Source organism: Balaenoptera borealis (genome assembly GCF_965194805.1).
Source record: "Balaenoptera borealis genome assembly, chromosome: 17".
NCBI lineage: Eukaryota > Metazoa > Chordata > Mammalia > Artiodactyla > Balaenopteridae > Balaenoptera > Balaenoptera borealis.
Window position 1 is genome coordinate 52,367,727 of NC_138876.1, and position 25,174 is coordinate 52,392,900.

The following is a 25,174-nucleotide window of genomic DNA, read 5'->3' on the forward strand; positions in this document are numbered from 1 at the left end:
TTCTGATTTCAAAGCTGTTGAATGTTCCACTAAACCACAGACACTAATAAAGAATATATTATTTATGATAATTTTTTAAAAATTTATAGTGTTCTCAAAGAATGTATCAATGTTGAACAGTAATCAGCCAAACAAAATTTATTGGATAATCCACGTACAGGCTCATTTTATATGAAGAAAAGCCAGCCAATATGAAATTATGTTCTAATCATTTATGTAAAAGGTCACATAGTAAATACTTTTGGCTTTGCGGATCATAAGGTCTCTATCATAATTACTAAATGCTGTTGTTGCAGGATGAAAGCAGATTAAACAATATGTGAATGAATTGGTGTGTCTGTGTTCAGATAAAATTTTATTTACAAAAACAGGCATCAGCTGGTGGCCCTAGTTAACTGACCACTGTTGTAATAGAAGATACAAAATATAAATGTATAAGTAGAGTTTTGTAGACTCTGAGGAGACAAAAATACAGTTGATTGTTTTAAAAACTTAGTAATTTAAAAAGGGTGTCTAATTCATGGGGATACAATGAGCAAGACATGAGTATAATACAGTGGATTAATTAATAAACACTTCCAAAAATAAATGTGGAGTGATTAGTTGATAAAGGGGAAAGGAAGCAGGAAATTATCAGCAATTCTGAAAGCCAGACAGAGTGTATACACGTTCTGTTTTGAAAGTCAATTTGGAATTGTTAAGTTAAGCACTGAATTAAGAGACCTGGACTGTAGTACAAATCTATTAGCAATTGGTTGTGTGATTTCAAGCACATCACTTTTTTGACTTGTAAAATAAATGTGTTAGGCTGAATTCTCAACGGTTTTTCTGATCCAGTACATGTGAACAACACAGTGCACTCCTCTCAGTAACAGTGGCTCAGTTAAAGGGTGTTAAGAGAGTAGGTAATAGTCTCAGCCTCCAGAGTAGGCACTGTCCTCTTGATAAAAATTCTTAAAAGTAATTAGACACTATACTTTTCCTTGTAGGAATAAGCATGTAATTAAAAAATTCTCTTTGGTATTGTTTTCTTAGTGTCTCTTTCTTGTGCTGGTCCCTCAGCTCCACAAAAGCAAGACCCTAGTGTGTTTCCTTCGTTGTTGTATCTATAGCTCCTGGTTCAGTGACTGGCTATAATAGGCTCTTAACAAATATACATTGGATGGATGTATGGATGGATGGATGCATTGCTTGGTGAATCTCATTGAAAAATTATTGGAATAGATGATCTATAAAGTCCCTTCAAACCCCAAACATTCATTGAGGTTATTTGTTTTATTTATAAAGCTTCTCTGTCTTTAACTCAGACTTGTTGATATTTTTCTCTGCATTCTGCCAAGTACAATGTCAGTAAGGACCAGTTTTTTCCACTTATTCCAGAAATCAACCTCATATGAAATCCAGTAAATGCCTTCTTTCTGCCAAAGAGGCAATATTTTCCTAGAGAACCAGACCGTCTGATGGTAAGGTAGCTTAAAAATCCACTTCTCCTATTAAAAAAATAGTTGAATATGAATCTCACATATTTACTCAAAATCTAAAAAATAGGAACAAAGTCACTTCAATTTTGTCATGTGAAAATCTTACCTCATCAAGATACAAAAAGAATTGTATAATTGTATTTCCTTAATAAGCACTTGGAGAATTAACTGTATAGCTCACAATCATTGTTGCATTATTTTCTTGAATTCTATGCCACAAATACTCAGCAGGCAAGATGCTGTTCATTTTAAATTGTTTTGTATGTAACTGCTGGAATCTCATCATGCAACCTTACAGCAAATGTTTACTGATGAGTTTTCTTTTTTGTTTTGTGTTTTAAAGAGAAATGAATACATTTTAAAAATCCCCTAGTGTTTGTTCCTAAAAGAAAAAAAAAAAAAAATTAAAGCTAATTGAGACCTTTTTAGACAAAGGCCTTGATCACTAAAAGTGAAGGGCAGATAGTTTCTCTTTTATGGATGGAAAACTTCTGACCAACAGTATTGGGGAGTATTTCCAAAACACATTACAATTCCCTCTCCTCAGAATAATGCTTTTATATAATAACAAGACTTTCCTGGAAGAACTGTAAGTCTTTGCCTTTCTTCACACATTATCCTCTCCTGAGACACACTGGACAACACATAAACTGTGTTTCTGTGAATATTTTCTCATGTTGTATGCACCAGGACATCCTGGGTACCCTTGAGCCTAGCAACATCACTAGAAAGCCTAGAAAGAGTGTGAAGAAATTTGCATGGAAAGGATAGAATTTAGGAACTGCAAACGGAAGTGCTCTAAAGCATACTAGAGTGCTTCTTCTTGAAAGAAAAGGCAAACAACTGAGTTGAGCTGGTAAAAGTTTTACTCTGCATAGCCAGCGTGAGAGGCATTGAAACTATATACTGTTTCCTAATTAAAGCTGAGATGAAAGGAATGGATGTAATAAGTCACTGAGGTACAGGCTAACAGAACAGGACTTTCTTTTTCTTTCTTCTATTGTTGTAAGGTTTTCTATTTTAAATGCCACAGAGATATGACTGAAATATAGAGCAAGCTGGAAAACAGCTCTGTGGATTTTCCATCTCACTAACTCTGGCAAGGAAGTGACCTGGGCCTTTTGGGTGTAGTTTTTTCTTTATAAAGTATTCAGATTAAACAATGGCTCAGGAGAGGTATATATTTTTATGATAATATTTCCCAACATACAATTAAATATAATCACACAGTACTAGGTCATGCTTTTAAATTTTCTTAGACTTGCTGATAGTTATAAAATTAATTTTCCCTCTATCAGCAAGACACAAGACTGAAGTCCATGAAATTATTTATCTAATCTTTATTGTCCCTTTATGTGAAATTTTTGGATTTTGTATTCAATTATTTGTGTAACATTAAACATGGTTCTTTGAATCAATAACCATTTATTAAGCACCTGTTACTTTCCAGGCATTATATACAAGGTGCTACAGGAAAATGGAATCGGATATGTTTGTTCTCAAGTTGTACACAGTCTACAATGGGTGGCTAGCCTGTGATTCATTAAAGTGCAGAGTACAAAGTAAAATGATAAAAGTGAAGACTGAGCACTCTGGCAAAGTAAGAGGTCCACCTTACTCAGCTAGGAACTGCTTTCCAGAGCCATGATGTCAAGCTAAGTCTTGAAAGAGCCATACCAGTTTTCCAGAAAGGGAACTAAACAGAATGTAATGTAATGTGTAATAAGAGACCCATATTAAGAAGAATCTTGAAATGACTTATAGTTGGGTTTGAGTTTTATTGCAAATGCAATGGGAAACCACTTTAAAATGTGAACAAAAGAGATAAAATCAGGCATACATTCTAGGGAGATATCTTTAATGACCTTGTAGAAGATAGATAAAAGAGAAGCAGACTGGAGGCAGGGAAACAAGGAAGGAGGCTTCTGGACTAATACAAGCTATAAAATAAAAGGGTTGCTCTTAAGTCACAAACCTGGAAGGCATATGATACAGTGGCTAAAAGCCAGGACTTTGGCCAACAGACTTGGGCTTATACACCTAATATCTGTGTTATGTTTGGACGGTCAAAAAGTTATATTGAACAGTCTCATTCAGTAAAAAGAAAAATAAACCCAACCAGGTTAATTGAGCTTAGGAATGGGTGTGACAGGAAGTCACATAGCTCAGAAACTGGCTACACATGCCATCTCTCTAATAGGCCTCCTTGTTTCTCTTCTATTTGTTCTTTGGATTTACCCCATTATTTTTTCTCTTTCAATCTACCTCTCTGATTACTCAATTTCTTCTTCCTCATAATGTATGCTTGCCTAGGGAATCATGGCTTTGCAGGCCTCCTAATGCATAATGACTATTCAGTTCCCCCTGCTGGGTGGGAAAGTCTCTCAATATTCCCTGGGTCATATTGACAAGAAAGAGACATGAATGGCTCTGCTCATCTCTTCTGATCTGCCTAACCCATATCTCCATAACTGCAGAATTTTAACTGGCTCTAGGTTTGGAGTGAATATATAGGGAGGCTATGGAGAACAATGAGACCTACCTTAGAGCTTGTGGACAAGACAGTTGACTTTAAAAGGGATAATGGAAAAGCATACCTAGTACCTGGGTCAAGAAGAATGATCTGCAGGGGACAGGTTCAAGGAAGATTTACAAAATCAAACCGGCTGAACGTAATGATCCAATAGATATGAAAAACTATGAACAGGGAGGTTTCAGATGTGAGCCACTGAGTAACTAGCATGCGAAACAGGGAAAAACAAGAAGAAAGGTCTTTTGATGAGTTCAAATTTGAGCATGTGGGTCAACTTTGTAGAAAATCCCTGTAGGTAACTATATATCGTTTTTGGCTTTCAAGACATATTTGGACTATAGACAGCCATTTATGACCATTCTCTTTTTTGGATTCTTGGTTTTTTTTTTTTTTTACTTTAGTCTTCCTTCCTTGTCTCCTCCAACTCCTTCCTATTTGCCTATTCTTCCCTCATCCCTTATGTGAACTTTTTGGGGGTCACATGTTTCTAGAAACCCAGTCCTGGTTTCTCTTCATGCTCTCTATATTTCCCTGTATTATCTCATGAAATCATAAATTAGTAAATGCCATATTTATGCTTGTGACTTAAAATCTATTATCTTCAAACACACATCCAATTGTCTATTTGACTTCTTCATTTAGATATCTAAAAGACCTCTCAAACTTTTGAATTGAACCCCAAAAGCCCATCCACCCCAGTCATCTTTGTCTATTTATGTAACACTATTATTCTCTCATTTACAAAAGTCAGAACTTCAGGATTTTCCATGATACAATCTTTTCCTCATTCCTCACAGCCAACCCATCGGCAATGCCTATAAATATCATCTCCAAAATATGTCATGATTCCTTTCCAACTCTACTGCTGCCATCTTATTCCAGACTACTTCTAAATAAATAAATAAATAAATAAATAAATAAAATAAAAAATAGAAAACCTTTTAAAATGAATTATTCAGTGGCTTCCTATTTCACTTAGAATAAAGTTTAAATTTTGACAAGGCCATGGAAATAGAGGTCCTCACCTCTAACCTTACTATATACTCCTACGATGTTGTGTTCTAGCTATCTAACAAGATTTTTCCCATTGGGACATTTGTTCTTGGTATTTTCTCCCCCTCAAACCATCTTCAGTGGGTTGGCTCTTTTGAGTTATGTGAGTCACAATTCACCTGTCACCCAAATAAAGGGATCTTTCCTATTTCCAATACAAAGAAGCCCCCCATCCACCACAATATTGTTATATCAATGTTTTTTTTTTCTGTTTTATAGCACTTTTCATTTTGAAATTATCTTCATTCTTTTGCTTATTTAAGGTCAGTTTTCCCCATACCCATTCACTGTGATCTAATCTCCATGAGTAGAGATGTTGCCCTTCTTGTTCACTCCCATATCTCTAGTGTCTAAAGCAGTGCCTGGTATGTGTACTAAGTTGTTGATTAATAATTCAATTAATTCTAGCAAAAGATCCTTTTTTTTTTTTTTTTTTAGGATGTATGGGTAGCCTCTTACATGGCGAGTTTATTTTTCTTTTTATTGGGGTATAGTTGCTTTACAATGTTGTGTTACTTTCTGCTGTACAGCAAAGTGAACCAGCTATATGTTTACATATATCCCCTCTTTTTTGGATTTCCTTCCATTTAGGTCACCACAGAACACTGAGTAGAGTACCCTATGCTATAGAGCAGGTTCTCATTAGTTATCTATTTTATAAATATTAGTGTATATATGTCAATCCCAATCTCCCAATTCATCCCACCCCCCATTTCCCCCCTTGGTGTCCATAAGTTGGTTCTCTACGTCTGTGTTTCTATTTCTGCCTTGCAAACAGGTTCATCTTTACCATTTTTCCAGATTCCACATATATGCATTACTATACTATATTTGTTTTTCTCTTTCTGACTTACTTCACTCTGTATGACAGTCTCTTAAGATCCATCAACAACTCTACAAAAGACCCAATTTCATTACTTTTTATGGCTGAGTAATATTCCATTGTATATATATTCCACATCTTCTTTATCCATTCCTCTGTTGATGGACATTTAGGTTGCTTCCAAGACCTGGCTACTGTAAACAGTGCTGCAATGAACATTGGGGTGCATGTGTCTTTTTAAATTATGGTTTTCTCAAGGTATATGCCCAGTAGTGGGATTGCTGGGTCATACTGTCATTCCATTTTTACTTTTTTTAAAGCACCTCCATACTGTTCTCCATAGTGGCTGTATCAATTTACATTCCCACCAACAGTTAGGAGGGTACCCTTTTCTCCACACCCTCTCCAGCACTTAATGTTTGTAGATTTTTTTATGATGGCCATTCTGACCAGTGTGAGGTGATACCTCATTGTAGTTTTGATTTGCATGTCTCTGATAATTAGTGATGTTGAACATCTTTTCATGTGCTTTTTGGCCATCTGTATGTCTTCTATGGAGAAATGTCTATTTAAGTCTTCTGCCCATTTTTGGATTGGGTTTTTTTTTTTTTTTTTGATATTGAGCTTCACAAGCTGTTTATATATTTTGGAGATTAATCCCTTGCCTGTTGCTTCATTTGCAAATATTTTCTCCCATTCGGAAGGTTGTCTTTTCATCTTGTTTATGATTTCTTTGCCATGCAAAAGTTTTAAGCTGCATTAGGTCCATTTGATTAGTTTTCTTTTTACTTTCATTACTCTAGGAGGTGGGTCAAAAAAGATCTTGCTGTGATTTATGTCAAAGAGGGCTCTTCCTATGTTTTCCTCTAAGAGTATTACACTGTCTGATCTTACATTCAGGTCTTTAATCCATTTTAAGTTTATTTTTGTGTATGGTATTAGGGAGTGTTCTAATTTCATTATTTTACAATATTTTCTAATTTTCATTATTTTTCAAACTGTCCAGTTTTCCCAGCCCCACTTATTGAAGAGGCTATCTTATCTCCATTGTCTATTCTTGCCTCCTTTGTTGAAGATAAGGTGACCATATGTGCGTGGGTTTAACTCTGGGCTTTCTATCCTGTTCCATTGATCTATATTTCTGTTTTAGTGCCAGTACCACACTGTCTTGATTACTGTAGCTTTGTAGTATAGTCTGAAGCCAGGGAGCCTGATTCCTCTAGCTCTGTTTTTCTTCCTCAAGATTGCTTTGGCTATTCGGGGTCTTTTGTGTCTCCATACAGATTTTAAGATTTTTTTGTTCTAGTTCTCTGAGAAATGCCATTGGTAATTTGATAGGGATTGCACTGAATCTGTAGATTGCTTTCGGCAGTATAGTCATTTTGACAATATTGATTCTTCCAAACCAAGGACATGGTATATCTTTCCATCTGTTTGTGTCATCTTTGATTTCTTTCATCAGTGTGTTATAGCTTTAGGAGTGCAGGTCTTTTACCTCCTTGGGTAGGTTTATTCTTAAGTATTTTATTCTTTTTGTTGCAATGGTAAATGGGATTGTTTCCTTTTTCTGACTTTAATTGTTAGTATATAGGAATGCAAGAGATTTCTGTGCATTAATATTGTATCCTGCAACTTTACCAAATTCATTCATGAGCTCTAGTAGTTTTTTGGTGGCATCGTTAGGATTTTTTATGCAGAGTATCATGTCATCTGTGAACAGTGACACTTTTACTTCTTCTTTTCCGATTTGGATTCCTTTTATATCTTTTCCTGCTCTGATTATCATGGCTAGCACTTGGAAAACTATGTTGAATAATAGTGGCGAGAGTGGACATCATTGTCTTTTTCCTGAGCTTAGTGGAAATGGTTTCAGTTTTTCAGCATTGAGAATGATGGTTGTGGTTTTGTCATATATGGCCTTTATTATGTTAAGGTAGGTTGCCTCTAGGACTACGTTCTGGAGAGTTTTTATCATAAATGAGTGTTGAATTTTGTCAAAAGCTTTTTCTGCATCTATTGAGATGATCATAAGATTTTTATTCTTCAATATGTTAATATGGTGTATCACACTGATTTTTTTTTTAACATCTTTATTGGAGTATAATTGCTTTACAATGTGGTGTTAGTTTCTGCTTTAGAACAAAGTGAATCAGCTATACATATACATATATCCCCATACATTCGCCCTCTTGGGTCTCCCTCCCACCCTCCCTATCTCACCCCTCTAGGTAGTCACAAAGCACCAAGCTGATCTCTCTGTGCTATGGAACTGCTTCCCACTAGCTATCTATTTTACATTTGGTAGTATATATAACTCCATGTCACTCTCTCACTTTGTCCCAGCCTACACTTCCCCCTCCCCGTGTCCTCAAGTCCATTCTCTACATCTGTGTATTTATTCCTGTCTTGCCCCTAGGTTCTTCAGAGTGTTTTTTTTTTTTTAGATTCCATATATGTGTCTTAGCATACAGTGTTTGTTTTTCTCTTTCTGACTTACTTCACTCTGGATGACAGACTATAGGTCCATCCACCTCATTACGAATAACTCAATTTCATTTCTATTTATGGCTGAGTAATATTCCATTGTATATATGTGCCACATCTTCTTTATCCATTCATCTGTCGATGGACACTTAGGTTGCTTCCATGTCCTGGCTATCGTAAATAGAGCTGCAACGAACATTGCGGTACATGACTCTTTTGAATTATGGTATTTTCAGGGTATATGCCCAGTAGTGGGATTGCTGGGTCATATGGTAGTTCTATTTTTAGATTTTAAGGAACCTCCATAATGTTCTCCATAGTGGCTGTATCAATTTACATTCCCACCAACAGTGCAAGAGGGTTCCCTTTTCTCCACACACTTTCCAGCATTTATTGTTTGTAGATTTTTTGATGATGGCCATTCTGACTGTTGTGACGTGATACCTCATTGTAGTTTTGATTTGGATTTCTCTAATGATTAGCAGTGTTGAGCATACTTTCATGTGTTTCTTGGCAATCAGTATATCTTCTTTGGGGAAATGTCTGTTTAGGTCTTCTGTCCATTTTTGGATTGGGTTGTTTGTTTTTTGATATTGGGCAGCATAAGCTGCTTATAAATTTTGGAGATTAATCTTTTGTCAGTTGCTTCATTTGCAAATATTTTCTCCCATTCTGATGGTTGTCTTTTCGTCTTGTTTATAGTTTCCTTTTCTGTGAAAAAGCTTTTAAGTTTTATTAGGTCCCATTTTTTAATTTTTGTCTTGATTTCCATTTCCCTAGGAGGTGGTTCAAAAAGAATCTTGCTGTTATTTATGTCATAGAGTGTTCTGCCTCTGTTTTCCTCTAAGAGTTTGATAGTGTCTGGCCTTACATTTAGGTCTTTAGTCCATTTTGAGTTTTTTTGTATATGGTGTTAGGGAGTGTTCTAATTTCATTCTTTACGTGTAGCTGTCCAGTTTCCCCAGCACCACTTATTGAAGAGGCTGTTTTTCTCCATTGTATGTTCTTGCCTCCTTTATCAAAAATAAGGTGATCATATGTGCATGGGTTTATCTCTGGGCTTTCTATCCTGTTCCATTGATCTCTATTGATCTGTGAAGTCTGGGAGCCTGATTCCTCCAGTTCCATTTTTCTTTCTCAAGATTGCTTTGGCTATTCGGGGTCTTTTTTATTTCTATACAAATTGTGAAGTTTTTGTTCTAGTTCTGTGAAAAATGTCATTGGTAGTTTGATAGGGACTGCATTGATTCTGTAGATTGCTTTGGGTAGTATACTCTTTTTCACAGTGTTGATTCCTTTTTTTTTTTTTAATTTACCATCTTAACCTTTTTTTTTTTTTTTAATTTTTATTTATTTATTTATTTTTAATTTATGGCTATGTTGGGTCTTCATTTCTGTGCGAGGGCTTTCACTAGTTGTGGCAAGTGGGGGCCACTCTTCATCGTTGTGTGCGGACCTCTCACTATCGCGGCCTCTCTTGTTGCGGAGCACAGGCTCCAGACACGCAGGCTCAGTAATTGTGGCTCACGGGCCCAGCCGCTCCGCGGCATGTGGGATCCTCCCAGACCAGGGCTCGAACCCGTGTTCCCTGCATTAGCAGGCAGATTCTCAACCACTGCGCCACCAGGGAAGCCCCCACAGTGTTGATTCTTCAAATCCAAGAACATGGTATATCTCTCCAACTGTTTGTATCATCTTTAATTTCTTTCATCAGTGTCTTATAATTTTCTGCATACAGGTCTTTTGTCTCCTTAGCTAGGTTTATTCCTTGGTATTTTATTCTTCTTTTTGCAATGGTAAAAGGGACTGTTTCCTTAATTTCTCTTTTAGATTTTTCATCATTACTGTATAGGAATGCAAGAAATTCATCTTCCTTAATTTTGTATCCTGCTACTTTACCAAATTCATTGATTAGCTCTAGTAGTTTTCTGGTAGCATCTTTAGGATTCTCTATGTACAGCATCATGTCATCTGCAAATAGTGACAGTTTTACTTCTTCTTTTCCAATTTAGATTCATTGTATTTCTTTTTCTTCTCTGATTGCTATGGCTAAAACTTCCACATCTATGTTGCATAATAGTGGTGAAAGTGGACAACCTTGTCTTGTTCCTGATCTTAGTGGAAATGGCTTCAGTTTTTCACCATGGAGAACGATGTTGGCTGTGGGTTTGTCATATATGGCCTTTATTATGTTGAGGTAAGTTCCCTCTATGCCTACTCTCTGGAGAGTTTTTATCATAAATGGGTGTTGAATTTTGTCAAAAGCTTTTTCTGCATCTATTGAGATGATCATATGGTTTTTCTCCTTCAGTTTGTTAATATGGTTTATCATATTGATTGATTTGCATGTATTGAAGAATCCTTGCATTGCTGGGATAAACCCCACTTGATCTCAGTGTATGATCCTTTTCATGTGCTGTTGGATTCTGTTTGCTAGTATTTTGTTGAGGATTTTTGCATCTATGTTCATCAGTGATATTGGCCTGTAGTTCTCTTTTTTTGTAACATCTTTTTCTGGTTTTGCTATAAGGGTGATGGTGGCCTCGTAGAATGAGTTTGAGAGTGTTCCTCCCTCAGCTATATTTTGGAAGAGTTTGAGAAGGATAGGTGTTAGCTCTTCTCTAAATGTTTGATAGAATTCACCTGTGAAGCCATCGGGTCCTGGGCTTTTGTTTATTGGAAGATTTTTAATCACGGTCTCAATTTCAGTGCCTGTGATTGGTCTGTTTACATTTTCTATTTCTTCCTGGTTCAGTCTCAGAAGGTTGTGCTTTGCTAAGAATCTGTCCATTTCTTCCAGCTTGTATCTTTTATTGGCATATAATTGCTTAGTGTCAGTTGTTACTTCTCCTTTTTCTGTTCTAATTCTGTTGATTTGTTTCTTCTCCCTTTTTTCTTGATGAGTCTGGCTAGTGGTTTATCAATTTTGTTTATCTTCTCAAAGAACCAGCTTTTAGTTTTATTGATTTTTGCTATTGCTTTCGTCATTTCTTTTTCATTTATTTCTGATCTGATCTTTATGATTTCTTTCCTTCTGATAACCTTGGGTTTTTTTGTTTGTTTGTTTTTATCTTTCTCTAATTGCTTTAGGTGTAAGATTAAGTTGTTTATTTGAGATGCTTCTTGTTTCTTGAGGTAGGATTGTATTGCTATAATCTTCCCTCTTAGAACTGCTTTTGCTGCATACCATAGGTTCTGGGTCATTGGGTTTTCATTGTCATTTTTCTCTAGGTATTTTTTGATTTCCTGCTTGATTTCTTCAGTGATGTCTTGGTTATTTAGTAGTGTATTCTTTAGCCTCCATGTGTCTGTATTTTTTACACGTTTTTTCCTGTAATTGTTATCTAGTCTCATAGCATTGTGGTCCGAAAAGATACTTGATATGATTTCAATTTTCTTAAATTTACCAAGGCTTGATTTGTGATCCAAGATATGGTCTATCCTGGAGAATATTCCATGAGCACTTGAGAAGAAAGTGTATTCTGTTGTTTTTGGATGGAATGTCCTATAAATATCAATTAAGTCCTTCTTGATTAATGTATAATTTAAAGCTTGTGTTTCCTTATTTATTTTCATTTTGGATGATCTGTCCATTGGTGAAAGTGGGGTGTTAAAGTCCCCTACTATGATTGTGTTACTGTTGACTTCCCCTTTAGGGCTGTTACCATTTGCCTTATGTATTTAAGTGCTCTTATGTTGAGTGCATAAATATTTACAATTGTTATATCTTTTTCTTGGATTGATCCCGTGATCATTATGTAGTCTACTTCTTTGTCTCTTGTAAGAGTCTTTATTTTAAGTCCATTTTGTCTTAGATGAGAATTGCTACTCCAGCTTTCTTTTGATTTCCATTTGCATGGAATATGTTTTTCCATCCCCTCACTTTCAGTTTGTATGTGTCCCTAGTTCTGAAGTGGGTCTCTTGTAGACAGCATATATACAGGTCTTCTTTTTGTATCCATTGAGTCAGTCTATGTCTTTTGGTTGGAGCATTTAATCCATTTACATTTAAGGTAATTAACAATATGTATGTTCCTATTACCATTTTTAAAAATTGTTTTGGGTTTGTTATTGTAGGTCTTGTCCTTCTCTTCTGTTTCCTGCCTAGAGAAGTTCCTTTAGCATTTGTTGTAAAGCTGGTTTGGTGATGCTGAATTCTCTTAGCTTTTGCTTGTCTGTAAAGGTTTTAATTTCTCCATTGAATCTGAATGAGATCCTTGCTGGGTAGAGTAATCTTGGTTGTAAGTTTTTCCCTTTTATCACTTTAAATATGTTTTGTCACTCTCTTCTTGCTTTCAGTGTTTCTGCTGAAAGATCAGCTGTTAACCTTATGGGTTATGTTATGGGTTATGTATGTTATTTGTTGTTTTCCCCTTGCTGCTTTTAATATTTTTTCTTTGTATTTAATTTTTGTTAGTTTGATTAATATGTGTCTTGGTGTGTTTCTCCTTGGATTTATCCTGTATGGGACTCTCTGTGCTTCCTGGTCTTGATTGACTATTTCCTTTCCCATATTAGAGAAGTTTTCAACTATAATCTCTTGAAATATTTTCTCACTCTCTTTCTTTTTCTCTTCTTATTCTGGGACCCCTATAATTCGAATGTTGGTGTGTTTAATGTTGTCCCAGCAGTCTCTAAGACTGTCCCTAATTATTTTCATTCTTTTTTTCTTTATTCTGCTCTGCAGTTGTTATTTACATTCTTTTATCTTTCAGATCAGTTATCCATTATTCTTCTTCAGTTATTCTGCTATTGATTCCTTCTAGAGAATTTTTAATTTCATTTATTTTGTTGTTCATCATTGTTTGTTTGCTCTTTATTTCTTCTAGGTCCTTGTTAAACGTTTCTTGCATTTTCTGCATTCTATTTCCAACATTTTGGATTATCTTTACTATCATTACTCTGAATTCCTTTTCAGGTAGACTGCCTATTTCATCTTCATTTGTTAGGCCTGGTGGGTTTTTACCTTGCTCTTCATCTGTTGTGTGTTCCTATGTCTTCTCATTTTGCTTAACTTAGTGTGTTTGGGGTCTCCTTTTTGCAGGCTGCTGGTTCATATATCCCGTTGTTTTTGGTGTCTGCCCCCAGTGGGCAATATTGGTTCAGTGTGTTGTGTAGGCTTCCTAGTGGATGAGACTAGTGTCTGTGTTCTGGTGGATGAGGCTGCATCTTGTCTTTCTGGTGGGGAAGGCCACATCCCGTGGTGTGTTTTAGGGTGTCTGTGACCTTATTATGATTTCAGGCAGCATCTCTGCTAATGGGTGGGGTTGTGTTCCTGTCTTGTTAGTTGTTTGGCATAGGTTGTCCAGCACCGTATTTTTCTGGTTGTTGAGTGGAGCTGGGTCTTAGCATTGATATGGAGATCTTCGGGAGAGCTTCCACCATTTGATATTATGTGGAGCCAGAAGGTTCTTTGTGGACCATTTCCTGAACTCGGCTCTCCCACATCAGAGACACAGGCCTGACACCCGGCTGGAGAACCATGATCCTGTCAGCCACATGGTTCAGAAGGAAAGGGAGAAAAAAAGAAAGAATAAAATAAAATAAAATAAAATAAAGTTATTGAAATAAAAACTATAAAATAATTATTAAAAATATTAAAAAAACAAAATCAATTAAAAAAGCAAAAAAAAAGAAAGAAGGAAAGAAAGAAGAGAGCAACCAAACCAAAAAAACAAATTCAACAATTATAACAAGCGCTTACAGCTATACTAAAAGAAAAAAAAAATAACAAACAAACAAGCAAAAAAACCCAGACAGACAGAACCCTAGGACAAATGGTAAAACAAAGCTATACAGACAAATTCATACAAAGAAGCATACACATACACACTCACAATAAGAGAAAAGGGAAAAAATATATATATCTATATATCAAAAGAGAAAAGGAGGAAGAGAACAACCAAATCAATAAACAAATCTACCAATGATAATAAACTCTAAATACTAAACTAAGATAAACATAAAACCAGAAACAAATTGGATGCAGAAAGCAAACCCCAAGTGTACAGTTGCTCCCAAAGTCCACCGCCTCAATTTTGGGATGATTTGTTGTCTATTCAGGTATTCCACAGATGTATGGTACATCAATTTGATTGTGGAGATTTAATCTGCTGCTCCTTAGGCTGCTGGGAGAGATTTCCCTTTCTCTTCTTTGTTTTGCACAGCTCCTGGGTTTCAGCTTTGTATTTGGCCCCGCCTCTGCCTGTAGGTCACCTGAGGGCATCTGTTCTTTGCTCAGACAGGATGGGGTTAAAGTAGCAGCTGATTAGGGGGCTCTGACTCACTCAGGCTGGTGGGGAGGGAGGGATATGGAATGTGGGACAAGCCTGTGGTGGTAGAGGCCGGTGTGACATTGCAACAGCCTGAGGCATGCCATGTGTTCTCCTGGGGAAGCTGACCCTGGATCTGGGGACCCTGGCACTGGTGGGCTGCACAGGTTCCCAGGAAGGGAGGTGTGGATAGTGACCTGTGCTTGCACACAGGTTTCTTGGTGGCTGTAGCAGCAACCTTAGCATTTCATGCCCGTCTGTGGTGTCCATGCTGATAGCTGTGGCTCGTGCCCATCTCTGGGGCTCATTTAGGTGGTGCTCTGAATCCCCTCTCCTCGCACACCCTGAAACAATGGTCTCTTGCCTCTAGGCAGTTCCAAGCATTTTCCCAAACTCCTTTCTGGTTAGCTGTGGCACACTCACCCCCTTCAGGCTGTGTTCATGCAGCCAACCCCAGTCTTCTCCCTGGGATCTGACCTCTGAAGCCCGAGCCTCAGTTCCCAGCCCCCACCCACCCCGGCAGGTGAGCAGACAAGCCTCTCTGGGTGGTGAGTGCTGGTCGGCTCTGATCCTCTGTGTGGGAATCTCTCTGCTTTGCCCTCTGCCCCCCTGCTGCTGTTCTCTCCACTGTGGCTCCAAAGTTTCCCGCCCACCACCCCCTGTCTCTGCCAGTGAAGTGGCTTCCTTGTGTGTGGAAACCTTTCCTCCTTCGCAGCTCCCTCCCAGAGGTGCAGGTCCCATCCTTATTCTTTTGTCTCTGTTTTTCCTTTTTGCTTTGGCCCTACCCAGGTATGTGGGGAGTTTCTTGCCTTTTGGGAAGTCTGAGTTCTTCTGCCATCATTCATTATGTGTTCAGTTCGAGTTGTTGTAGGTGTATTTCTGATGTATTTGTGGGGAGGAAGGTGATCTCCACGTCTTACTCCGCCATCTTGAAGGTCTCCCTCTATCACATTGATTGATTTGTGTATATTTAAGAATCCTTGCATCCCTGGAGTAAATTCCACTTGATCATGATGTATGATCCTTTTAATGTGTTGTTGGGTTCTGTTTGCTAGTATTTTGTTGAGGATTTTTGAGTCTATATTCATCAGTGATATTGGTCTTTAATTTTCTTTTTTTGTAATATCTTTGTCTGGTTTAGGTATCAGGGTGATGGTGGCCTCATAGAATGAGCTTGTGAGTGTTCCTTCCTCTGTAATTTTTGGAAGAGTTTGAGAAGGATGGGTCTTAGCTCTTCTCTAAATGTTTGATAGAATTCGTGAGTCTTAGCTCTTCTCTAAATGTTTGATAGAATTCGCCTGTAAAGCCATCTCATCCTAGACTTTTGTTTGTTGGAAGATTTTTAATCACAGTTTCAATTTCATTACATGTGATTGGTCTGTTCATATTTTCTATCTCATCCTGGTTCAGTCTTGGAAAGTTATACCTTTCTAAGAATTTGTCCATTTCCTCCAGGTTGTCCATTTTATTGGCATATAGTTGCTTGTAGTAGTCTCTTTTGTCTTTCTGAGGTGTCTGTTATAACTTCTCCTTTTTCATTTCTAATTTTATTTATTTTAGTCCACTCTCTCCTTTTCTTGATGAGTCTGGCTAAAGGTTTTTCAATTTTGATTATCTTCTCAAAAAATCAGCTTTTAGTTTTATTGATCTTTGCTATTGCTTTCATTGTTTCTATTTCATTTATTTCTGCTCTGATCTTTATGATTTCTTTTCTTCTACTAACTTTGTGGTTTTTTTGTTCTTCTTTCTCTAGTTATTTAGGTGTAAGGTTAGATGGTTTACTTGAGATTTTTCTTGTTTCTTGTGGTTGGATTTTATTGCTATAACCTTCCCTCTTAGAACTGCTTTTGCTGCACCTCATAGGTTTTGGGTTAGTGTGTTCTCATTGTCATTTGTCTCTAGGCATTTTTTGATTTCCTCTTTGATTTCTTCAATGATGTCTCGGTTATTTAGTAGTGTATTGTTTAGCCTCTATGTGTTTGTGTTTTTTTACACTTTTTTTTTTTCATAGTGTTGTGTTCAGAAAAGATGCTTGATCCGATTTCAATTTTCTTAAATTTACTGAGGCTTGATTTGTGACCCAAGATGTGATCTATCCTGGAGAATGTTTCATGTGCACTTGAGAAGAAAGTGTATTCTGGTTTCTTTTTTTTTTTTAATTACTTATTTATTTATTTTATTTTTGGCTGCCTTGGGTTTTCATTGCCATGCATGGGCTTTCTCTAGTTGTGGCGGGTGAGTGGGGGCTACTTTTTGTTGTGGTGTGTGGGCTTCTCATTGCTGTGGCTTCTCTTGTTGCAGAGCATGGGCTCTAAGCATGCGGACTTCAGTAGTGTGGCACACGTGCTCAGTAGTTGTGGCTCACAGGCTTAGTAGTTGTGGTTCACGGGCTCTAGAGCGCAGGCTCACTAGTTGTGGTTCACGGGCTTAGTTGCTCTGCATTATGTGGGATCTTCCCAGTCCAGGGATCAAACCCATGTCCCCTGCATGGGCAGGCAGATTCTTAACCACTGCGCCACCAGGGAAGTCCCTATTCTGTTGTTTTTGAATGGAATATCCTATAAATATCAGTCAAGTTCAACATTTAAAGCTTATGTTTCCTTATTTATTTTCATTTTCGATGATCTGTCCATTGGTGAAAGTGGCATGTTAAAGTCCCCTACTATGATTGTGTTACTGTCGACTTCCCCTTTTTACCATTTGCCTTATGTATTGAGGTGCTTCTATGTTCAGTGTATATATATTTATAATTGTTATATCTTCTTCTTGGATTGATCCTTTATCATTATATAGTGTCCTTCCTTTTCTATTGTAACAGTCTTTATTTTAAAGTCTATTTTATCTGATATGAGTATTGCTACTCCAGCTATCTTTTGATTTTCATTTACATGGAATATCTTTTTCCATCCCCTCACTTTCAGTCTCTATGTGTCCATAGGTCTGAAGTGGGTCTCTTATAGACAGCATATATATGGGTCTTGTTTTTGTATCCATTCAGCCAGACTGTGTCTTTTGGCCGGAGCATTTAATCTATTCACATTTAAGGTAATTATGGATATGTGTGTTCCTACTACCATTTTCTTAATTGTTTTGGGTTTGTTTTTGTAGATCCTTTTTGTCTCTTGTGTCTCCTGTTTAGAGAATTTCTTTAGCCTTTTTTGTAGAGCTGGTTTGGTGGTGCTGAATTCTCTTAACTTTTGTTTTTCTGTAAAGCTTTTGATTTCTCCATCAGATCTGAATGAGATCCTTGTTGTGTAGTGTAATTTGGTTGTAGGTTTTCCCCTTTCATCACTTTAAATATATCCTGCCACTCCCTTCTGGCCTTCAGGGTTTCTGCTGAAAAATCAGCTGATAACCTTATGGGGTTTCCCTTGTATATTTTTTGTTGCTTCTCCCTTGCTGCTTTTAATATTTTTTCTTTGTATTTACTTTTTGTTAGTGTGATTAATATGTGTGTTGGCATTTTTCTTCTTGGCTTTGCCCTGTATGGGACTCTCTGCACTTCCTGGGCTTGATTGACTATTTCCTTTCCCATGTTAGTGAAGTTTTTGACTATAATGTCTTCAAGTATTTTGTCAGAACCCTTTCTCTTTGTCTTCTTCTCCTGGGACCCCTATAATTTGAATGTCAGTGCACTTACTATTGTCCCAGAGGTTTCTGAGACTGTCCTTAATTCTTTTCATTCTTTTTTTTTTTTTTTCATTCTGCTCCATGGCAGTTATTTCAATCATTCTATCTTATAGGTCATTTATCCGTTCTTCTGCCTCAGTTATTCTGCTATCTATTCTTTCTAGAGTATTTTTGATTTAGGTTATTGTGTTGTTTATCACTGTTTGTTCTTTAGTTCTTCTAGGTCCTTGTTAAATGTTTCTGTATTTTCTCGATTCTATTTCTGAGATTTGGATCATCTTTATGATCATTACTCTGAATTCTTTTTCAGGTAGACTGCCTATTTCCTCTTCATTTATTTGGTTTTGTGTGTTTTTACCTTGCTCCCTTGTCTGCAACATATTTCTCTGTCTTCTCATTTTGTTTAACTTACTGTGTTTGGGGTCTTCTTTCTGCAGGCTGCATGGCTGCAAGGTTGCCTTTCTTCAGTCTTTTGGTGTTTGCCTCCAGTGTTTGAGGTTGGTCCAGTGGTTTGTGTAGGCTTCCTGGTGTGTGTGTGTGTGTGTAGGGGGTGACTGGTGCCTGCATTCTGTTGGGTGGAGATGGATCTTGTCCCTCTGATGGGCAGGACCATATCAGATGTTGTATTTTGGGGTGTCTGTGAGTTTAGTATGACTTTAGGCAGCCTGTCTGCTAATGTGTGGAGTGCATTCCTGTCTTGCTAGTTGTTTGACGTGAGGTGTCCAGCAGTGGAACTTGCTGGCTGTTGGGTGGAGCCAGATTTTCTTGTTGAGATGGAGACTTCTGAGAGAGCTCTCACCAATTAATATTCCCTGGTCCCAGGAGTTCTCTGGTGATCCAGTGTCCTGGACTTGGCTCTCCCACCTCAGAGGCCCATGCCAACCCCTGGTCAGAGAACCAAGACCCTGCAGTCTGCATAGCATGGAAGAAAAGAAAGTAAAGAAAACAAACTGACAAAGAAAAACCCCAAGACAAATGGTTATAGCAAAATCAAACAGACAAAAACACACAAAGAAATGCACATACACACAGAAACAGAAAAAAAAAAAAAAAACAACAGAGAAAACAAAAAAGAAGAGAGCAACCAAACAAATAAATGAACCCAAAGATGAAAACAAACAAAAAAATTAAACTAAGAAAAACAAAAAACAAATCAGAAGCAGAAAGCAAACTAGAAAAAGTCAAAGAAAGTATAAAACAAACACACAAAAATGATGAAAAAAAGAAAGAAGAAAACAAATGGAAAAAACTGAAAACAAGAAAAAAGTAAAGTAAAAATTTAAAAATATAGTTAAAAATATAAGAACAAAACAAAACAAAGAAAAAAAACAAAAACCAGGAAAAAATACAATATTACAAAAAAAGTAAAAAATAGAAAAAATAAAATAAAAATATATTAAAAATAAAAGCATAAAAAAGAAAAGAAAAAATAAATAAAAATTAAAAGAATAATTAGAAAAGAACAACAGAATAAACAAAACAATAAAAAATAGTAATAATAATTATTATTTTCCTGTAGCCTCAGCTGTCATTGACCTTGACCCCACAGTGAGCCACAGCCAATCCCTGCCTACCCAGGAAGTACTCCAATACCTCTAAGTAGGTCTCTGGACCTGACATGGGCACTGTGAGCCCAACTCAGACTTTGACCTGCCCAACTCCTGCATGTAATTCCCCCCAAAGTCCACAGTTGCTAAAGCTAGGCCAACCTCAATTGTGGGGACACTCGTCTATTCAGATATTCCACAGATGTAGGGTTTACCAAGCCGATTGCCATGATTTAATCTACTACTCCTGCAGCTGCATGGAGAGATTTCCATTCTTCTTGGTCACACAACCCCTGAGGTTCAGCTTTGCTTTTGGCCCCATCTCTTACCTGCCCAGGCGAGAAGGGGCAAAAGCAGTGGCTAACTTGGGCACACTTACTCACTCAGGCTGGGGAGAGGGCTGGATATGGCAGCCAAAATTGAGATGTGAGGGGAGTGCCTGTGGTGGCAGAGGCCAACAGGAAGTTGCAATAGCCTGGGGCGTGCTCTTCATTCTCCTGGGGAAGTTGGCCCTGGATCATGGGTCCCTCAGCAGTGGCGGGCTGCACAAGCAACTGGCGGGCTGCACAAGCCACAAGTCGTGGGCAGTGAGCTGCGCTTGCTTACAGGACCCTTGGCAGCAGTGGTGGCAGCAGTAGCAGTCAGCTCCTGCTTCTAGGGTCCGAGATAGAAGCTGCAGCTCACGCCCACCCCTGAAGCTCATGTAGACTGTGTCCTCTGCCTGTGAGCGGAAGAAGGTCCTATGGCGGGCCAGCCCCTCTCCTCACACACCACCAACAATGGTTCCTTGTCTCTCTAGCAGGCCCAGGTTTCTTCCCAGACTCCCTCATTTGTGGCACACTAGCCCCTCAGTCTATCTTCATGCAGCCAACACCAGTCCTCTCCCTGGGGTCTGACCTCTGAATCTCAAGCCTCAGAACCCAGCCCCCACCTGCTCTGGTGGGTGAGCAGACAAATGTCTCAGGCTAGGGAGTGCTGGGACCCTCTGTACAGGACTCTCTCTGCTTTGCCCTCTGCACACCTGTTGCTGTGATCTCCTCTGAGGCTCTGAAGCTCCCCCCAGTCCCTGCCAGTGAGTGGACTTCCTAGTGTGAGGAAACTTCTCCTCCTTCACAGCTCCCTCCCAGAGACACAAATCCTGTCCTGATTCCTTTGTCTTTTTTTTTTTTTTTTTCTCTTTTCTTTTGCCCTACCCAGTTACATGGAGATTTTCTTGCCCTTTTGGAAGTCTGAGGTCTTCTGCCAGCGTTCATTAGATGTTCTGTGGGAGTCATTCCTTGTGTAGATGTATTTATAATGTATCCGTGGGGAGAAGGTGAGCTCCACGTCTTACTCCTCTGCCATCTTGAGTGTTCTTCCCTGGCAAAAGATCTTTGATAGAGCTTCTCATTTCCACTCTTCTCTCTAAGATCCATTTTCAACAAAAGACCAAAGATCATCTTCTGAAAATAGGAAACAGACCTTATCCCTTTGTTAATTTAATCTCTTTGATGGCTTACCAGTGTACTCAAACTAAGATCCAAGCCCATCATTTAGGTTTTCAGTGTTACTATCCTCTTGCTTATTACATTCCATGGATCTTCTTTCAATTTTGATCATATAAAACTCTCCTTTTCTTGGAACACTCTTCCCAGCATTCTTTGCATAGGTATCACCTTCTTCTCTTTCTTTAAATTTGGCTTAAGTGTTACTTCTTCAGAGACGCTTTCCTGATCTCCTTATTTGAAGTAAGTTCCCCTTATGTTTTCTTTTTATCAACACCTGATATGTTTCCTTTATAGCATTCAATAGTTTTTCAATTACTATAATTACATTTTTGTGTTTTTGGTTTTCATCTGCTGAATTCACTTAAGTTTGGGATGATCAGAGTAGTGATCAGGTCTGTCTTGTTCTCTTTAGTATCCTTGGTACGTAACATGATACTTGGGACACTGAAGGTACTCAACAAATGTTGTTTTAATTTAAAATGATAACAAATGGTAGTAGAAACTCTTGGGATAAATAAGATTACCCTGGTTACAAACTAGAGACTCCTACCTAAATCTAGCCTGAAGATGTGCTTTTTTGGTTCTTTTGTGTTGTGGTGTTTTAGGCTAGTAAGTGGTTTTAAATTTTTTAAAATTCCTTTAGGTATAACATGAATGCTACAGTTTATCATAGTCCTCAGCTACAGTTAGTATTTAAATATTTTAACAATGAGGATGGCCTTACATCTAGTAGAAAGGACACAGGATACTTTGTCAGATATTAAGATACTGTTTTACTTTGCCAGATATTAACCTCAAGAGGAGTTAGTTACTCAAGAAGTTGCTTGAGTATAGAAAGATCCAGGATATGTCTCAATATTTGAATACCTCTGCCACTCCACTCCTGTCATCTCTAGACTGGCCCTTATAAGTATTTGAGTTTGTGACACCACTCTGTCCCTGTACAATTTAAAATAAGAAGAGAAGAGGGAAGAGAACAGAGTCTTGGGAAATGTCAACATTCAAGGACTGAGTAAAATAAATGAATCTCAGAGAGGAGCAGCTAGAGAAGAAAGAGCAACAACAACAACAAAATGGTTTTCTAGCAGCTCAAGGAGAAAAGTTCTTTAAGTGGGCAACTGTGTCAATAGATAAGGGTGGAAAATTGTAGGCATTGGTGACTCCAGGACAAAAGGTTTCCGTAGACAATGTGTATTAAGTCAACTTTCAGTGGAGTGAGAAATGGTTGCAGAATACTTGAGAGTCATACCGAAGAGGGGAGTGGTGTACATAGTCTGTCAGGGGTGTAGGGCATGAGGAAGTGTGTTGTCTGTAGATAATTTCAAAACAGCAATAAAGCTGACTGAAGTTCATCTTTTTTTAGTATTGCCATACTCTGGCAATTCTGAACAAGTTTAGGGTTAAAATTTTGCTACCTTCAGTCACCACTCTTAAAGAGAAGGATAGTGTAACAGCTAGAAGAAGGCATCAGGTCAAAAGAGGATGACTTAATTAAACTAGCTGGACTTGTGAATGTTTATATATTAAAAGAAAAGGATCAGCCCAGAAGAAGTGTTTTAACAGAGTAGAGGTTGTAATCAGTACAGCAATATGAGGGCATATAAAATGCACAAAACACAGGAATGATTTAGCCTTGAATGAAAATAAGGCCTCTAATTGCTAGAGGAAGAATCCTTGACCCTTGATTCAAAACTGTTTCAATATGGCAAGTTGTAGATCTTTTTTATTTCTTAAATTAACACACAAATTCTGATTACATTATTAAGTAAGTTTTCATTATGTCCACTTTTGAAAATAACATTTATATTTCAATGTCAGTATTCCAGGTGTGACTGCTACTAAGTTATTTCATGGATTTCATGTAAAAGAATTTTAAATGCATTGTGTTAGTAGATATATTCTAATTTCTGACATTAAATTAGTGTATTCTGCATTTGCACTTATTTCATACAGGTAACAAATATTGGGTGTTCAAGGACACGACTCTTCAACCTGGTTACCCTCATGACTTGATTACTCTTGGAAGCGGAATTCCCCCTCATGGTATTGATTCAGCCATTTGGTGGGAGGACGTTGGGAAAACCTATTTCTTCAAGGGGGACAGGTCAGTACACACTTCACATGAGGAAAACAGTTAACTAATGTTTAGAGAAGTCTATATCTAGTCTATAATAGGCATGTACATTTGAGGAAAGAATCTGTGCAGATATAAGCACAAGAATTAATAGAATTGCAACCATTTTTAAACATATTTTAAAATAATATTCAAGATAAATCTTCCTCTAATATACCCAAGTAATGTGACTTTCTTATGAATGTATATATACAGTATATATTCTTTCAATTCTCTATAATCTTAACATGCTTATAAAACTATATAGGTAGTGTATTATATCTTTACAATGCATTTTCTTGTAATTTTGCTTACTTTACTTAAAAAGTACTTTTTAAGAGAGGCTTTTTTTTTTCCTTTTATATTTAAAGTTAAATTTTACACTTTGCACACAGTTAATTTTGAACATTTTCAAATACCTTCAGTTTAGTCATGAGTTCTATTTCTTAGGACACTATTTATTTAGGTACCAGCAGATAGGTGCGATGAACTAACCAAACTATCACTGGACTAAACACTTTTAGCTTGAAGTATAATATCTCTTTCTATTTTCTGTCATTTCTTTTCCTTTTATGACATTACTAACAGGATTTGTAAAACAAAGTGAACTATTAGTGTATGATGTACAGTAGCCACTAGGCATACTAACTTCACCCCCTGCCCAGTTTTTCACAGATATTACATGTAAAATATAAGCTGAAGGCTATATGTTTATTATTTTAAATTAATATTAGGTTAAAAAGAAATAAAGATGAAAAATCAAATTTTAGTTAACTATTACTAGTTGGGTCAAAATGTGACACTCATAAGTAACCTTCATTGTTAGGTAAAACTTAAATATGTTATTTTACAAGTAAATTTAAAGCACGCACATACACAAACACACATAAAAACAACAGGTTTTAATGAGCAACAAGCTAGTATTGAGTTTGCCTTATAATCTTAACATAATGTAACCCTATAAAATGTCTCCAACTTCATGAGAAAAATAAGGATATAAACCTTGTTTATTTTACACTTTGTAATTTTTGATAGCAAGTGACTTAAAACATTGAGCTTTATCTGTGAACAAAAAGATCCTATCATTTGTGTCCATGGATAAATATGTATACTTTTATACTGTTACATGCTTTTTATACATTAAATTTGTATATATTTCTATGGCAAAATATTCATAGCTTTTAATTCACTATCATGAAACTAAGGTTTTGCTGAATGTTTCTTACTAAATCACAAAACAAAAAAGATTCATCAAACAAAAACTCTATTAATGTAGAAGATATTACTTATCATCACAAAAAGTATATGACTCTCAGTAAGATATGTGTAGTTAGAGTATGAAAAGAGAAGAATGAAGAAATTGCCACAGCTGGTGACCCCTAATGAAAATAAATCTGTGGACTTATATTCTTTAAAATAACAACCCTCAGGTTGTTAGAGTTTAATTCCTCAGCTGGTTTTAATTGCTTGAATGTACTCTTTCAGGACTAGGTTCAATACAGTCCTGTATTGTCTCCACCCCACCCCCACCCCCAAAAAGGGGTAGAAACAAAAGGCTGAGAAGACACTCTGGAGAAATTAACTTTTACAGGACAAAATATGAAAGCTTAACTTTCATATAACAGCTTTAATGAGGGTTTCATAGATGACAATAAAAACTGCCATTTTATTATCTGTTAGCCATACTTTTAAAAATGTTTCCATTCTAAAAACTTAGCATTTCTTGAAAGAATTAAGTTTAGAAATTAAAT

General features: G+C 37.1%; 1 protein-coding gene across 6 annotated transcripts in view; it reads left to right on the plus strand.

Moving 5' to 3' along the window:
* The window catches only part of MMP16 (matrix metallopeptidase 16), a 355,785-nt gene that overhangs the window by 298,389 nt on the left and 32,222 nt on the right, over positions 1-25,174 (plus strand). For all 6 annotated transcript variants that reach the window (XM_082363458.1, XM_082363459.1, XM_082363462.1 and 3 more), the window contains one exon: positions 23,264-23,414. In XM_082363458.1, the coding sequence (XP_082219584.1) occupies positions 23,264-23,414 (151 nt within the window). The remainder of the gene's footprint in view (positions 1-23,263; positions 23,415-25,174) is intronic.